At 40.4% G+C, this 16878-nt stretch overlaps 1 protein-coding gene across 2 annotated transcripts in view; it reads right to left on the bottom strand.

Annotated features, from left to right (window-relative positions):
* The window catches only part of MYLK3 (myosin light chain kinase 3), a 33491-nt gene that overhangs the window by 7320 nt on the left and 9293 nt on the right, over positions 1-16878 (bottom strand). The window contains exons 1-9 of one of the 2 annotated variants that reach the window (XM_030471045.1): positions 12962-13647; positions 10500-10564; positions 9430-9520; positions 8026-8452; positions 4846-5363; positions 2894-2999; positions 1701-1794; positions 1297-1406; positions 443-584 (exon numbers count right to left, since the gene is read on the bottom strand). In XM_030471045.1, the coding sequence (XP_030326905.1) occupies positions 443-584; positions 1297-1406; positions 1701-1794; positions 2894-2999; positions 4846-5363; positions 8026-8452; positions 9430-9520; positions 10500-10564; positions 12962-13478 (2070 nt within the window). In that variant the 5' untranslated portion in view covers positions 13479-13647. Of the gene's footprint in view, positions 1-442; positions 585-1296; positions 1407-1700; positions 1795-2893; positions 3000-4845; positions 5364-8025; positions 8453-9429; positions 9521-10499; positions 10565-12961; positions 13648-16878 lie in introns of those variants that run through there. The other variant, XM_030471044.1, reaches the window with a different exon arrangement.

The following is a 16878-nucleotide window of genomic DNA, read 5'->3' as shown; positions in this document are numbered from 1 at the left end:
GAAAACACTATCATTTCACTGTAGTTCAGTTCCAGGCAGTAAAAAGCACAATAGGAAGATGATATCTGAACACAGCTACAAGGGGTTAGGCGGAAGTGGAGGGAAGAATAAGGGCATTCCTAGCCAAAAAGGGTTTGAGATGTGGGATTTTTCATTAATGACAAAAGAGCATTGTTTAATTCCACACAGAATTAAAAGCTTCTGCTTTGAGAGAGGCAAAAGCACAGAACCCTGTTCTTTTCGCTATTCTCAGCAAGCTACTAAATAGACATTAAAAAAAACCAATGAATCTCTAAAGCTCCATTCATTGTGGCTGTTGAATTAAGTAAATCTACTCCTTTATGACATAGTCCAGAGATTGAGAGATTACTCTTGTAACTAGAGACTCTGTGGTGGTCCAAGCCATAGCATTGCTAAGGAGCAGAGAGTATGAACTACTGACCTTCAGATCCAAATGGAGAATATAATGCTGGTGCAGGTAATGGACTCCTTCACAAATCTGCTTGGTAAATAGGATTGCATCCAACTCAGTCAGATTGTAGTTTTCATCTGTGATCCGGTCAAATAATTCACCACCATCAAGACTAAAATTTTGACACAGAAAAGTGTTAAAACCCTGAAATTCCTCATTAGCTCTATTTATTTCCAAGCTGGGAACTTAGGTGCCCTAATTTAGCAAGCGTCCTAACAGCACATCCAGTATAAAGCATATCAGTAGTGTCAATGACTTCAAGAGAAATATTTCTGAGTGTGAATGAAGTATCAATATAAATTAAAATTGAAAAGTTGTCGCTAATATCTGGGGGGGATATGTGTCAAACCCAAACCCAGATGACCTGCTCATCTGATGGGGATCTGAAGAACCTATAGGAAGTTCCAAAGTATCTATTATTTGCTCATCTTAGTAGTCTAGAAAAAATAAGTCTTCAATCTATAAAATTTACTAAATGAAACTGAGAATTAAGCTTAACTTAGATGAAAAGTGAACCATAGCGGAGCTCTGTTCATTAACAATCTTGTCATTTGGGTCATACTCTTGAGGATAGTTGCCTTTCTTATCATTTGTTGCAATCTTGTAATCATCTTGTAATCTCGCCAAATAATTTTTAACCTGAAGAAGTTACTTTTAAAACATGTATTTTTATTTTTTTTTCCTTCTGAAAGTGAATTCAACTCTCCAGCTGGGATACTACTCAAGTCTTCCTCACACCTCAGAATCATCATTCCCTATTTATTTCCTTTAGTGACCTGAAAAAACCCAAACATCTAACAATTCCTGAGATCATTTGAACTTACTATTCCATGATCAAGGTGATACTATTTTTGGCTTCAAAAGCATCATAAAGCTGGATCAGATTCACATGATTTATTTGGTTCATGATGTTAATTTCATTTTTCACTTCCTCCTGAAAAAATAACAAATTAACAAAAAATGAGGAAAATACGCCCCTTAATTCCAATATAGTCAAATACAATAATTTGTAAACCCAATGACAGCTATACCACAGGTCTCCTGTGGACAGATGTTTTAATCACAAACACAGGAGATGACAGTCATATAAAGCCCAAGCTTCTACTTATTAAGACAGATTTTACAGTATTTGATACTACCCAATGCTGATTGAGGGAAATGGTGTCAAGGTGCTTGCAACGAGACAGGTTTAGAGTGTGCTCACTTGGATTCACAGAAGCTCAGTTACCTTCTCTCTTGCTCCTTTCACTTTTATGATTTTGGCTGCCAGGTTCAGCCCAGTTGATATCTCTGTGCACTTGTGAACTTGCCCAAACCGCCCACTGTGGATATGAAAGAGAAGATGGGAAACTGCTTAACACAGATCACCAGAAACCTCGCATGCAACTAGTCCTATCGTCCATTAAAAATAGCACAGTACAAAGTGAACGGCATCAGGTTGCCAGCAGCATGAATCTCCTTTTTCTCTCAGCTTACGAAGGATTAGTTTTATCTTTCCAGCCAGCTGTTCAGTGCTTACATTAAAATATTATGCCCCTTTCGTATTCCCACATTTCGCTGTGGTATGATGACCCGATGATATTCTTTTATTGTTCTGTAACTGTACCTGCTTCCTGTCCTTCAGTGATGCATTTGTGGGTATATTAACAAGGGTATTTCTATCCTCACCTCATAACTTTTCAAATGATTTTAAGACCAGTAACTGTAGCTACACCACAGACTGCATCTCTTAAGCATTGTAAATGCTCCCCATGTCACCCAGACATGTTAATGCCCCTGGGGATGATTTCTAAACGTTATCTTCTCTGCTATGGCATCATATTGCTTATATTATTAAACTCTATTTGTACTTGGATCGACCCGTAAATTAAACTTTGTCAGGTAAGTAAGGATACAAGAACACAAAGGCTGAAGCAGCTGCAAAGTTCTATTGGTGAAAATTAAACATAAGGTCAAAATAATAACTGCTCCCTTAGTTTTCTTTAAAGCACAGTTCAGCAGGGTAGAAAAAATTTGGAATCTGTCTGATTTCAGATGCTCTGAGTGTGTTTGCCTGAAGGGTACAGGTTTTCTTCCTGACATCAGCTGTGGCCAGGATCGTTGTGACAAATGCAAAACCAGTCATCCCAGATCACTGTTAGGGATCTGAAAAAGGACCTGGGGCAGAAACCAGTCACCTAAGGGACACCCCACACACACTCCCCAGAAACTACAAAAGGTTGATACAAGAAACCCAGCAACGGTGATGGCCCAAAAGGTCTCAGGGACGAACCTGCTTGCTCTGGCTGCAGTGACCCTGTTGAGCATCACCCAGACACCCTGGGGCTGTCTGAAGAAGAAAGGTCTAGCTCTCCAGCTCATTGCATTTCTCCATGCCCTAGCTACCAACAGCAGCGCAGCATTAGGAACAGGGATACTTACCCCCCCAGTACTTCGTGCCGACACACCGAGTAGCATGTTGTCACCTCTGTTTGCTTGACACTCACCATGCGATGGTCAAAAGGAGCCGGAGGAGAAGGACTGTCATCTAAACAGGAGACAAGCTGGTCACTGAGGTGTATCTGCACACATCACTGCACTCGATTCTGTCTTCCTCACACCAGTGATTTCTATCCACAGGACACACACGTCACCTTGCTGTGTTTGCTAAATGTAATAAGAATTCTCAACTGCTTTCTGTGCTCCCAGTATCCACAGCTCTACCAAACTATACTCTCGTGCTCCTCCTACCCTTGGCATCACTGTTCCTGCAGGGATGAGCCCTGTTTCTCAGCCTGGCATCACTGATGCAGCCCTTAGTGCTTCTGTGGGGCTCTAAGAGAGCAACTCGCACCGATATGAACACATACAAGCCAGCCTGCCACTGCTGCCAGTACGCTGCCAATGCAAACACTTAAAACACAAACTTTATACTCAAGTGCACTGCCCTCTCCCACCTTTTCTTTTTGCTTTGTGTTCTCTACCATGCCATCATTATTATTTCTACTTGAATTCAGACAAGCACCGAAGTATCTTGTTGAATGGTAATGGAGCCTTTGGTTGGTGAGAGGAGGGTGTAGGAGGAGTGAGTTCTTTTACACAGTGTAGCTGTAAGCAGGAAAACTAAGGCATGGTGCATCACAGGCTTATCCAAAGCACAAAATCAAATTAGTACTGAAGAGCAAAATTGTTTTTTTCCCTTCTAGCCCAAGTTTTCCTTACTTGCTGGACAGAATTATTTTTCTGTATGATAAATAACAGCTTGAAAATGTAAAGGATACTTAGGCTGAGATATGGGGGAAGGATTTTAAGAGTGCAGGAGATCTATGTGATCTGGTCTAGTGGGGGTGTCCCTGCCTGTGGCAGGGGGGTTGGAACGAGATGATCTTTAAGGTCCCTTCCAACCCAAACCGTTCTGTGATTCTGTGATTCTATCTGGATAACATTAAGCATGCGATTCCTTCACTATTTTTAGAGTGGCATGCAAGTAAAATAACCACTGCATTTGCAATGAGCCGCAAAAAAGGGAGGTGCTGAAAAGATCCAAAACTACCCTTGTTACTCCAAGTGAGGGACTTTTACTGGTAAGACTCTTTTGCAGATGAGGAATAAAGTGCCAGAGAACAGGATCCCACCTCCTGAATCTCAACTCTGTTTTTATATCACAGAAGCTAAATCAGTTAACCATGATGTACTTAATGTCCAAGTTTTTCTAGGGTGAAGCTTCCATAAATACACTTCTGGTGTCTCCCATTCAAAAGAATTTTACAATTAACCTCCAGATATCTTGGGCTGCAATTTAACATATACTCAACTAATCTCCAGTCGCTGCTCAGAAAGCCAGATCCAGGTCAGGATATCTATGCATAGAAGTACATTCTGAAACATATTTATGCTGCCAGGAGAGAGTACTCCCTGAAACTGTGCAGCTGAGTGTCCACAGTAACCGAGATCTACAGCCAATAACACAGCAAAGACTACAGCAAGATACTCCTCCTGCAATATTTTGCTGCTCTCTGGATCTCCAGTCCATAGTTGTTAAAGCATACCTGGTTTGCATACTCTACCTTAAGGAATAAATACTTTAATCTAAAGAAAATTGATTTTTTCAAATGGCTCATACTTCTGGTCACATGTACACTTCACCCAATTTTATCTTAATGGAACTTTTTTTTTCCCAAAAAACCCAAACACTTCAAAAGGAAAACTACTGTTAAAAGCATTTGTACAAAAGTTGAGTTATTTACATAGTCAAAGATACCCATGGCAAAATGCTCTTGAACTGTAATACCCAGGTGGTCTACTGAGCACTGCTCCAGCTATTATTGTACATGTAACACAAGAGTAGCACTAAATCCTTAATGTAGAAGTTTCTGAGAGTAACTGTAACTTACCGATGGTTGTTTCATCCTGAGTGGGCAGCTCTTTGATGGCTTCCAGTGTCTCAGTCTTCTCTAGTGTCATTCCTGCACATTCGGATTCTCTCTTCTCAACATTCGCACCTGTTTGGGATTCTTCTGCTTTTGCTGTTTCTTGACGGATTTTCGCTCCTACCCCCAGATCCTTCATAGGCTCCTTTGCAGAGGTATTCTGTGAGGTAATGGGCTTGCATTTTAATTCTGATTTCTCTTCAGCCTTTTTACCTGATTTGGGCTTGCTCAGCAATGGCTGTTGCTTCCCACTTTGAGGTGCAGGTTCATTTTGCTTATTGACCACTGCCATTTCTTGATCTGGATCAGTGCTAACGTTTTTAGGACTCTGTTGAAATTTTAATTTGTCAGGCAGCTCTTTGACTCCTTCCATTTCTGCTGGTGTGGAAGGTGGGTATTTTACTTTGGGATCATTTAAGTTTCCTTCCTTGATATTCTCAATCTTTTCTTTCATTTCAGTCATATGTACATTGATGGATATCCTGCAAAGCAAACAGTTGACATTTTACGCGGATGACTAGCCTTGCTTTTGTAACTTTGGGGGGGGGGAGCGAGGGAGGGGAAGAAAAATGTGTAAGCTCCCAAAATCACAGATTTCTACAGCATTAAAAAACCCTAACTGTACCAATCCTTTTAGGAAATACAACACTAAGGGAAAGGCACCATAAAGTATGCTGTTGTTTTTTCTGTGTCCCCATCTGTGCGTATGCCTGCCCTCTGCTGAACCCAAAATGTCTCACACTGAAGAGTGTTAATTCCACATTTGAAAGCTTACCCACTTTATGTGACTATTACAGTTGGTCTAATAAAATGCCACTCGTCTGGGCTGAGAGGGGATAGCGATTGCCTTCACAAATTACAGGCTGCTCATCTAAATGGCTGACTGCTCATAGGGCTCTACAAATCCAGAAGTTTGCATGCACTCCAGTCCTCTTCCATCTGGCTGACCTGCACACTCAGACATTTGTGTTTGTGTCTTCCAATGGGACAGCATTTTTTTCATCGCCTTCTGCTAAAAATGTAACTTCCATAAACTCTTATTCCATCAATACTATTTTCTTGCCATTCTAGTTACTGCAAAAGTTTAAATTTTTTTTTCCTCTTCTGTTACCTAAGAAGAATATGTGTTAAAACCAATTGTCTATGCTCCTAAAACCCAAAGACATTTGTGTGACAATTTTTGAGTCTACTGTTACTGCTCCAACTGTCATGAACACAGCCTGATTTCAGTAAGGCTGCATTGAAAACTGTGAAGTTGTAAAGTAAATTTTATACAATAGCAAGTAAAGAAAATTCTGATACGTCTAGGAAAGAACGTATCTTATTTTCACAAAAGTTACTGCCTTTTTTGGTGGAGCAATGTTGTTACAAAAGATGTTAGAAAATGCTACCGCTTTCATATAACATGATTCTGAAGTGTCCCATTTTCAGCACCTTTAACACCATTGTGTTGTGCTATGAATCTAAGCTACACCCAAATGAGCCATCAGAGCAGCTCCAAGCAAACACTTCCACTGCTATCTGGTCAAGTCTGAACTTGGCAGGACTTATTTCTCCAAGCAGGGGAACACAATGTCCTTCTGACACTTCTGCATGGGCTTACAGACCTCATTGAAAGTTGCATTCATTTTAGAGAGGCATTCACCACCCTCATGTGACTCCACACACAAACACATAACAGGTTTCCTGTGCAGGAAGGCTGCAGCTTCCCTCCCCAGACCAACGTCTTTGTTTGGGGTTCAGAAACCCCCTGTCCTGTCCAAACCAACCAGCTGCTTCAGAACCTGCTGCCTCTCCACAAGTTCACCACCACGATCAACAAGCACTGACTTCCACAGGTAACACCAACTGTTCCCCCGCTGCTTCACAAACACCTTGGGCCATCCTCAGTGCACAGAACAGGCAGAGCCTCCAAAGCAGCGCTCGGTGGGTAGCTGGGATGGACCCACAGCACAGTACTTACGACTACCAGCCAGAGCCTAAAACCCACAGGGAAAACACAAGGGAGTCCCTATAGGTTTAGTGCCATTACAACAACCAGTTTGGAGGTAATGTTGCCTATAAACTGCACACAAAGTTGTTCCTGAATGTTTGCAAAGAGGCCACAATAGTGAAAGATTCTATGCTCTACTGCCACATCCTGACACTCTACCTCTTAAGAGAAAAATATCCCAGTGTGACAAAAGTAGTGCCATGTTCTTATCTGGGCTTCAGACACCAGTTTGTATACATGAACAATGGGGAAATTCCACACTCAAAGTGGCATACATATATATTTATGTGTATGTGTGAGTGTGTCTATCACCCCACCCCTACATTCACATCTATAAACAGCTCTATATCCACCAGTCCAGACAGAGAGGGCATGGCAGTTAAAATTTGCCACAGAATTTCCATCTGTTGGGGTTTGGTAGGTAGGGTTTTTGGTTGTGGGGTTTTGCTGTGGTGCTTTTTTTGGGGGAGGTGGGGTGGGTTTTTTGTTTCGTTGGTTGGGTGGGTTGGTTTGGGGTTTTTTGTTCTTTGTTTGGTTTTTGTTTGGTTTTTTTTAAATTTAAATACATGGCATTAAAATCAAATCCTGAATAAATAGTTCAAAATAAAATGGACTATGAAAGGCATATTACTAAACACCTTTATGAGGAAAAGATTGGGCTAATACAGATTGTTAATAAATGAACAATCATTAAAGGTCATACCTTTAAGTGACCAAGGCATATAAAACTCATAAAAACGAGGACAGCAAACAAAACACGTTTTTTACTTTTGGCATATACTAGTAAATACCTCAAATTCCTATCACCCCATGGTTATAGAAACAGAAAAGGAGTGAGTGGTTTATAAATGTCCAAATACTTGAGCTGTACTAGGGTGGTCACCTTTATCTCTAATACACAGGAACACCGATCATATAAAAAAATCTCCCATACATCTAAGCACTCATTGGCTTCACAGGAATTTACACTGCTTTGATTTTTTGCCTTAACCATTTGTAAGGTCTCACCACTCTTATCCTAGCATGGCTGTTTTTCTCCTGGATCATGTCTCAGCAGGAGCTGCCTCCTTTAATGATCTGGCTTTCCTTTTTTTCCTTCTAGACATGAAATGGTTTCAAATCACGCAGAAAGCTACCAACAAGGCCATTACCTGGTATGTGTCACTTCACACCCTGTGTCAGATACAGCCCGGGATGTGGAGGGCACAGCTTCCCAGGATGCCACACTCGACAATGAAGGTTTGTTTTCATCCTCTCCGAGTTTCTGATGAACAAGCTGCCTGTGGCACTCATCTAGGTCCATATCGTGTGCTTTAGCAGGAACATTTTGGTTGCCCACATGATCTTGATTTACGAAGGGAAGACCGTTGTGTTGATTCGAATCTTTGACACCAAGGTCCTTTTGCTGTTGACAGCTCTTAGAGCTGTGTGTTTTGCCAGCACCTTCTACTACTTGCTGCTGTGCTGTTCTCTCCTTAACTTGGAGTTTGGAGTCAGTTTTGTGGGTTACAGCACTAGAAATGTTCACCTTCTCATGTGCTCCATTGTTTTCATCCAGTTTTTTCCTACTTTTCGTCTCTGAAAAAAATAAGCCATTAATAAACTATCCTTGACAAAAGTAACAGCAAAACAGAGAGGGAATAAAGTAACTCACCACTCAAAATAACTTACACAGTTACACATCTGAAAAGGTAGCAAGAAACCCCCCAAAAGGTTTAAAATCCTTACATCAACAAGCTTGAGACAGCCATTATTAATGCTCATGGTTTAATCAGATGTTTAATTGCTCTGCTGGCTTTCCAGCAGTGTTACAGATTGAACCTGGGTTTCCATAAAGCGAGCAAAAATACTGCAGGGTTCAAGCTCACTGCACCTACAATCTGAAATCACTCTGCAGGCAAATACAACGCGTAGCTCTGGCGCTGCAGACCTATCCAGGACCCTCCTCACCCTGATAAACCCTCTATCTGCTTAGAGGGCAGAGACAGAGTGAGCAAGACTCCAAAGGATGTCTTGAGGCAGTGCCTCTTGGGTTTTTCACAAAAAGACAAGAAGGCAGTGCCCTCACAGATGCATCCTAAATAGGAATCTAGCCCTGACATGGCAATGAAACTTGCTGATCAAAAAAAGATATTCCCAATGTCGACATGCACATTTTTCAGAGAGGGGAGGAGGGAGGGTTGTTTCAGATTTGGTAAGGGAAAAGAATTTATTAGGTTTGCTATATGATACTGCCACTACCTTTGTGGTATCTGAACAGCTACTGCTCTAGTTTGGTTCACTGTAATTGCAAAGCAAAAAAAAAAAACCACAACTATACACCCAAAGGTGCTGCTTTTAATGTCTTGATTTTCCAGCATTTTGTGGTGTTTGATCCAGGGGACAATCATCTTTGAGGAGATGAGAACAATTCTATTTTCCCAGTACTGGTCGACAAAGTTAGTTTTTGAGTATTTGAGTAAGTCAGGTAGTGGGAAATAGCAGGCTATTAATTTCCAGGTTGTCTGCTACACATTCAAGAGTCAAAACTTGAGCATGCCTGGAGTAATACATACCTTCCAGAGGCTTCTGCCTTTCAGTTTGGGTTCCTCTGTTACTAAGCACATGCTTAGGTTTTGCACCACTCTCCTCGGGCTTATCTTTGGCCTAAAAAGACAGGGGAACACAAAAATAGCAGTTATGGCCAAGAGTGTTTATTTCCCACTAGGTTCCTCCAACTATATAGGTATTCAGACTCTGTAAAATTATATCAACACCTCTGATTTTCTGGATTTTTAGTTACTACTGTGATTACTCCCTTTTTCCAATCTCTACCCACTTTTGCATACAAGCAGACTTCTAAAACAAGACAACACAGAATAATGCATTAGCTCACTGCTTTCCAAAATTTTGACTGTCAGGTTTTCCCTCCTGTCATATTTACTCATATTCATTAAAAACCATTATATGTCAAACATGAGAGAAATTAGAAGAAGAAATGATACGCTATTTCTGTTGCTTTTTCACTGGTGACTGAAAGATAAGAAATGTCTCTGAAGATATTGTTAATGTATTTGTCTCAAGGCATCTAAAGATTCATGGTTTCAACTATGACAGAGGTGATACCAAAAAAGAGACTCTGGCTTTATGGCAACACTTGCACATGTACTTGACGTTACACGTTTCACCTCGGGCATGGTTAAAAACAGACTTACTGTCTTTTAGAAGTAGATTTTGATTTTTAAGCAAATGTTTTCCTCCAATTAAGAAAGCACAGAGGAGGGATATTTTGTAATAGCCCCACTAAACACTTCACACAGCAATACACTTGAAATAAAAGTAAAGAACTAGTATTTAGCAAAAAAAAAAACATTACATGAAAACAGGCTTAACATATTTCTTGGATGGTATATAGTTAAAACTCCAGTAATGAGCAGTCTCTTATCCTTATTTGTACAAGCAAATAAGCAACATTTAAAATCTTTCTGCAGATAACTGATTACAAGATTGCTGCAAAGCAGCCCCTTCATTTGTTAGTAAAAGTGCTTTAGGACCTGATTCTTCAACCACATAGATCCCACAGAGCCCCCCCAGTTTCCCCTTCCCAGAAAACAGAACACCCAAAAAGAAGTAAAAAAATCATTACCATTTTTATTACAGCTCTAAGCAAACCTGCAACAATAACCAGGGGGAACATTATTCTTGCAGAATCTTACGTGCAAAAAAAGCTTTGGATAAGTGAACATCTAATGCTGGTGGGTTTTTCCGTCTGTTTGGTTTTTAAGTCAGAAGTTAGAGGTTTGGAGCTCAATTCATAGTCTTTTACCAATTAGACTCCAACCTCACAAAACTTCTTCCATAAGCATTCCCATGGCATCCCTGGAATGCTGTCATACCATCAACAAACAGCTTCATCCAGCAATGAAAACATGACCTCCCAATTCCCATCCCCATACTGGGTAACGCTGCATGAAGCCAAGTCCATGATAAGCAGCACACTGTTACAAAACAGCAAAGGTTGGAACACACAAACAAGCAGGTAGCAGATTCTGCTTATGTGCAACCCCGTGCAACTGTGGAGCTCTCTGGACACGTCTATGTTGCTATCGCAGAACAGGCTATGAAAACTAGACCAAAGTTAGCACATGGCTTCAGTGCAAGCTGATTTGTTTTTAAATTCACCCACTCTGCTCCACATTTCTCCAGCTCGGTCACGTACATAAGCTATCTCATTAATTCAAGTCTAGTTCAAATATCACTCAGCAGCCTGACGTATCTTAAGGTCTTACAACTGACCTTATGTTCCAATTTCAGACACTGTGCATGACCAGAAACAAAAAAAGGAGAAAAAGGAAAAAAGGAAATATGAGTAATAACTCATATTGCGAAATGAGTTAGCCATAAAACTCTCCACTTGCCCAATACACATTGCCTGTTCTACAGCTGAGGCAGTGGTTACAGCCTGGGACACAGACTTCCAGCCCATCCTAGTCTATCGGGTCACCAACAGCAAGGTCATTTCACCTCTGGCTCTCTATCCACCTATCCATAAAACCTGGATGAAGGTCTGACCTCCTTCAGTCTCCTTTTTTGCAAACACAGATGAAAAGGCAGTGCTACGTTGACAACTAATCCTGACAGTATGCTAGAAGTCCACGTGAAACATTCCTCCAGTATCTCTCAACACCATCTCCATTTACATCCCTCCTTACTGGTCTTTTCACTTAGAAACAGGCAGTCTGGAAACAAAATTAGTTTGTCATCTTTATGCTCCTCTTCACCTGGCCACACTGGGCACTGGCAGCTCAGCTCGAGGTGTAAACCCTGTGAAGGGCTCGTTCTGTTTCCAGGCAGAGACTTGTACCAATGCAGCTTTAATCAAAACATACCAAAATTTTTCAGTTCTTCAAAAATCTGTAGAACTGAAATCAAACTGCAAGTACAAGCTATCATTGCTATCCAGAATTAAGATAGATACCTAATGTATGATTTATAGTTCTCAACAGTAATGGAAACTCTATAAATTCTTTTGTCCAGTAACAGTCTAACTCACCTGTCAGCCTCTGGCACTTAAAAAGGGAGACAAGGAAAGCACTCAAAGCCTGAAAAGATTTGCAAGCATCTAGCATTGCCCTATTCTTGTAAAAGTTTAGGTGTACCTTTCACCAAAACATTTTACAATTTCGTTGAAAAATACTTGGATTAAGATACAAATGGACATCTGCATTTGAGCCAAGTTCTCCTTACTCTAACCACAACTCTACATACAAGGAGATTCCTGGAATGAACAAACCTGTTCCAACTCTTGCAGTTTCCTCTCACTGCAATACTTGCAGTTTCCTCTCCTGCAATACTGCCAGATACAAGCCACAGTGAAAAACTCCCATTAGCTAAACCTAACTCCAGAAGTCTGTAACTTTTAAAAGCTAGGTTAATCAATTCCAAAACATCATATCAACTATGTACCAGTCTTGCCTGTTCCTCCCTCACTGTCCTCAATAATCAAGAAACTTTTAGGAATTGATGTCTAGGAACTTGCAAACACAGGAACTATTTTATTTGAGGAGCAAACAATGTCAACAGAGTTGGTAAACTCAACGTTTCATCATAAAGATGTAGCTAAAGACAACTTGGATGTCTAAGGACATATAAATCAGCTCCGTAGTACGACCATAAGTCAGCACAGGTTTTAGTAACTGGTGTTATGTTCAGCACTCATGATCAATCAAGCAAATAGAAGCTTATTCCAACAAAAAATGCTTCCAGTATGTTACCTATACTTTTCACTAGGGCTTCAATTCAGTCACTAATTTGAATGACATTGGTGATCTTCAGTCACTGGTAGAAGAATTTTCCTTTACAGTAGCAATCTACTCCTCATACTTGTTACAGGTATGCCTGAAGCACTTTGGGAACCTCAGACATCAAAACATGTTTTGAGCCTTGGTCTCTGGCTTAAGAGCCTTGCAATTCACAGGTCACAGCAGTATACTCTGCAACAGGGTACTGAAAGGAAAATCTGAACTATGTGTTATGCAAGGAACCAGCAGAAGAGCCTAAAGCCCTGCTACATCATTAAGAAAAACGTGAAGAACAGCAAAACAAAACCAACCTCAACAAGGATTTCCAGCAGACTCCCCTTCTTCCAGGGCACAGTGCCTTTGAGAATAAAATCCACTACTTTAGAATTTTTTAATACTTCTCCTACAAATGTAATAACTTTATCCAGTGTATCGACCCTTTTCTCTATTTTTGCCAGCCTCTCCTTATGCTTTGAGGCATCTAGCTGGGCAGCTTTCACCAATTTCAACACTTCTGAGCATATGCTCTGGATGTCAGCCTGGTAAATACTGTCCGATACTTTAAGGCCTTTTTTCATTGCATCTGTCTCATCAGGAGGTGCTCGGGACACTGTTAGCTTGTTAATGCCTTTTTCTACATCATCAATGCTTTTGTTAATTCGCTGCAGTTTGCCTGTCAGATCTTCTTGGAAATGCAACAGTTTGTCCATCTTTTCATTCAAGAGATTCAGTTTTTTGTCCATCAAACTTAAATTGTTCACTTTTGTAGGCTGTAACTTTGCCAGGGCATTTCCCTCTGCAAGGTCCAAGCTACTCGCAGACATTTCGTCCAGACAGCAGGATGTCAGATAGATTAGGCTGGCTTTTCATTAACCATAAATTAGAAAATGAGGGTCTGAAAGTTCATCTTCTTTAGCTATTCCTATACCAGACAACCTCACTTACTGGAGTCGCTAGAGTATATCATGAGATAGGTACTGCACAAAAGATTTATTTCTGTGTTATCTATTTTTTACCGCACACTTGCAAGGATGGAGGTAATATGGCACCAGGGTGTATTTTCTTGGGCCTCCCTGACGTCACAAAACCATTTAAAATTCTTTCTCGAGTGGCTGTTGATAGGCAAGCATCTAACAACTGCCAATGCCTAAGCAGACCTCTGGAGGGAGGAGGATTGTTTTTATGACTAGTCTTAGTTCTGTGATAGTGAAAAGAACTTGCTAGAGTATTTCTTGTCATTAAACAGGAAAAATGTAAAAGTAAATCTGGTGACCTTGTGCTAAGGCTTGGAGGAATTCAGCTTTGTAGCACAAATACAGAGCACCCAGGACAGACACAGGGTGTGCTCTTTAGGTTGGCTGGCACTTGAATTTAAAAATAGAGTACAATGACAAGGATCTGAAACACGTATCTAGCACCAGCATGTCTTTGTCAACTGAAACGTCTAAAATTAAATCTTTCTCCCAGGCTATAAAAATGAACAGAGTAAAAAAAATCTTCATGAAGGCACAGCAGAATTAGTCCAACTACTAGCCACAAAATTATTAAATCATAAATATTATTTAAAGGATTTTGTTATTCAGTTGCTTTCACTTCTAAATCACAGCGTGTCTGCTACAGAAATTAGCCAGTCGCTACAGAACAGAGAGATAGTAACTTGCACTGCCCTGTCTGCCCCAGTTCTGAGAAATTCAAAAACATTAATGAATGCATCCATAAAACACAACAGAAAGGCGGACACTTCCACAGAGGATGAACTATGGCATCAAGAGATAAAGCAGTTTGTCCTGTGCCAGACACGACACTGTCAAACAACTGTGTCTAGTTCCCTTTTTCACTGCTGTATGTACATGGAGCAGGGCAGGGAAAGCACTGGGGAAATCCTGCTGCAGGAGTCTTGGTGCCACATAACAATGGAACCGTATCAAAGCCATGGGCTTTGGGATAGGGAACATCCCTTTGCCTCCAATCCCTTCTTGATTTTTTAGAACGGACATATGAGAAAAAAGTGCTGTTCTTGGAGTGAACTACTTGTATGAAATAGGATGTTCTAGAACTTAAAATCCTACCTCTACACACTGCAGAGCAGTAGCAACATTAAAATTACCCTCTCAAGATGTTAAATTCTTGCCACTTCTGTAAGAAAGACAAGGGGTTTTTACCTTTACAATAAAAATAAAAAAAAGAAAAAAGTAATTTTTTTATGTCTACCAAGGCCAACAAATAAGCATAACCAACTTCTGTGACATTTAGAGGCCAGCAACTGGCTTTACAGAATATCAAAATCTTTAAGATTTGGACTGTTGATCACCTTCAAGAGAGAGGTTGAATACCAAGCAATGACTTTAGAAGAAAATAGGGCTTGTGAAAGCTGATGAGAGTCAGCTCCCTGATCAAAAAATATTTTAAAGTCACTGGTATTTTCACAGTGGTCTGGGATAGTATGGCATAAGTTTTATGATATCCCATATAATCCTATTTCAATAATCAGCATACAATACAGTAAAATATACAGCTCTAACTTGAAAGTATAGGACATTGGCAATGAAAGCTTTGCATTGCTACTAATGCATTTAAATAATCAGTTTTCGGCCAAATGCCTTTAAGTAATTAATTCTTTCAAGTCTACAAACATGCCTGATGATAAATAAAACAGCCAACATTTTTACTAAATCAAGAGCACCAGCTGGATGTTGCCCTCTCAGGGGCAAAAAGAAGGCAGATTTGTTAGATTGTTATATTTAAAGTCAGACAATTTGCAGCAAATATTTCAATAAGGAAACCTAGCCACACAAAGTCATCTGCAGTTGCATACTTGCAGCTGCAGTTGCCACCACCAGTGTGCTATCACAGGCACAGCACGCATGGTTGTGAAACAATGCAAGTACAATAGAAGTGCACAACTGGCCTCTGTGTGTATTTATGGGCAAATGGGAGTCTTTGGAAATCTTGAACCACCTTCTTAGTTATTTAACAGTTGAGAGCAAAAAGCATTAATGTTGCCCCACTGTTATTCACCAGTTTTACTATTCATGTAACTGATTATTTAATCCTACTCACACACCATTGACTCTAATGGTAAGCGCTATTTAAGGAAAAAAGGAGGGGGGGGGGGGCCTTAGAAAAAAAAAAAGGAACTCTCTGAATTTGTATTGTTTCACATAAACAGACTCGCCTGACTGCAGCTCGAGGGCACAGACCATCTCCTCCTCCTTCAGACTTGGACACATGCACAGTGTATTCCAGCTATGTGGAACAGTTTTCACCACCTAATACCTACTCACACAGCGCACTGAGATGTGTAAGATAATGCACTATGAAGAATTCTTGCTACATGCAGCAAATATTTCTTGCTAGTGTGTCTAATACACATACAGGAAAGATACAGCCCAGATTGCCTCCTACTTAGATACAGCCGTTCAACTACTTACATGATACTCTGCATCCATGAGCAACTGCAAAATTATGGGTGGGATGAAGGATAAAGAAAGAGGCCTCATTTGGCCCATAGTGAGAAGTTTTAAACATCTGTCACACAGTTGTTAAGGTCCCTTTTTCTTTTTTCCTCTAATTCCCTCCTCCTCTCTCTCCCTTTTTGAACTGCTGGCAAACACACAATGAAAAAATGGCTCTAACAGATCTAGCTGATAGTTTTGTCTTCAGGATGATAATATGTTCAAATACTGGCAAAAAAATCTTTTATTCCTTTTGCTTTGAATTACAATAGAAGTCAAATTTTGTTCAGAACATTAATTTGGTGCCCAAGGTTTGCATCTTGCTTGAGCAGTGTGAAGAGAGCATTCAGTTCCATTGGCAGTCTCAAGCCTTTCAATATTTACCAAAAAGATAGGAGAAAAATCCTTAATTGCTTGACTTTGTATTACAGATCGTAGTATAACCACCCTTAGACATCAAAAGAAATACAGTAACAAATGCAATAGCCTATTACATTCACTTTTTTTTTTTGGAGGAGCTATTGCTTATAATGACATATTGCTTCTTCTTCAGCATCCCTCAAATCACTTCTGAAGAACTTGAACTGTTGTATGAGCTACAAATACCAGTGAATCTTGCAGGACCTCTGTAGATTGCAGAGCCATTCTCAGTCACCCTGTGTCTGGCACAGGCAAAACAGTCACTGGCAAAACAAACTGGTGATCCATGAGACTTCATCATAGTCTGGATGTAACTTAAAGTTTCTGATGCTAGTTGGCCTCCTGTGGA

The sequence above is a fragment of the Strigops habroptila genome, chromosome Z, assembly GCF_004027225.2.
Source record: "Strigops habroptila isolate Jane chromosome Z, bStrHab1.2.pri, whole genome shotgun sequence".
In the NCBI taxonomy this organism is placed as follows: Eukaryota; Metazoa; Chordata; class Aves; order Psittaciformes; family Psittacidae; genus Strigops; species Strigops habroptila.
Note: the sequence above shows the minus strand (reverse complement) of the source record. Positions and strands in the feature narration are given on the sequence as shown.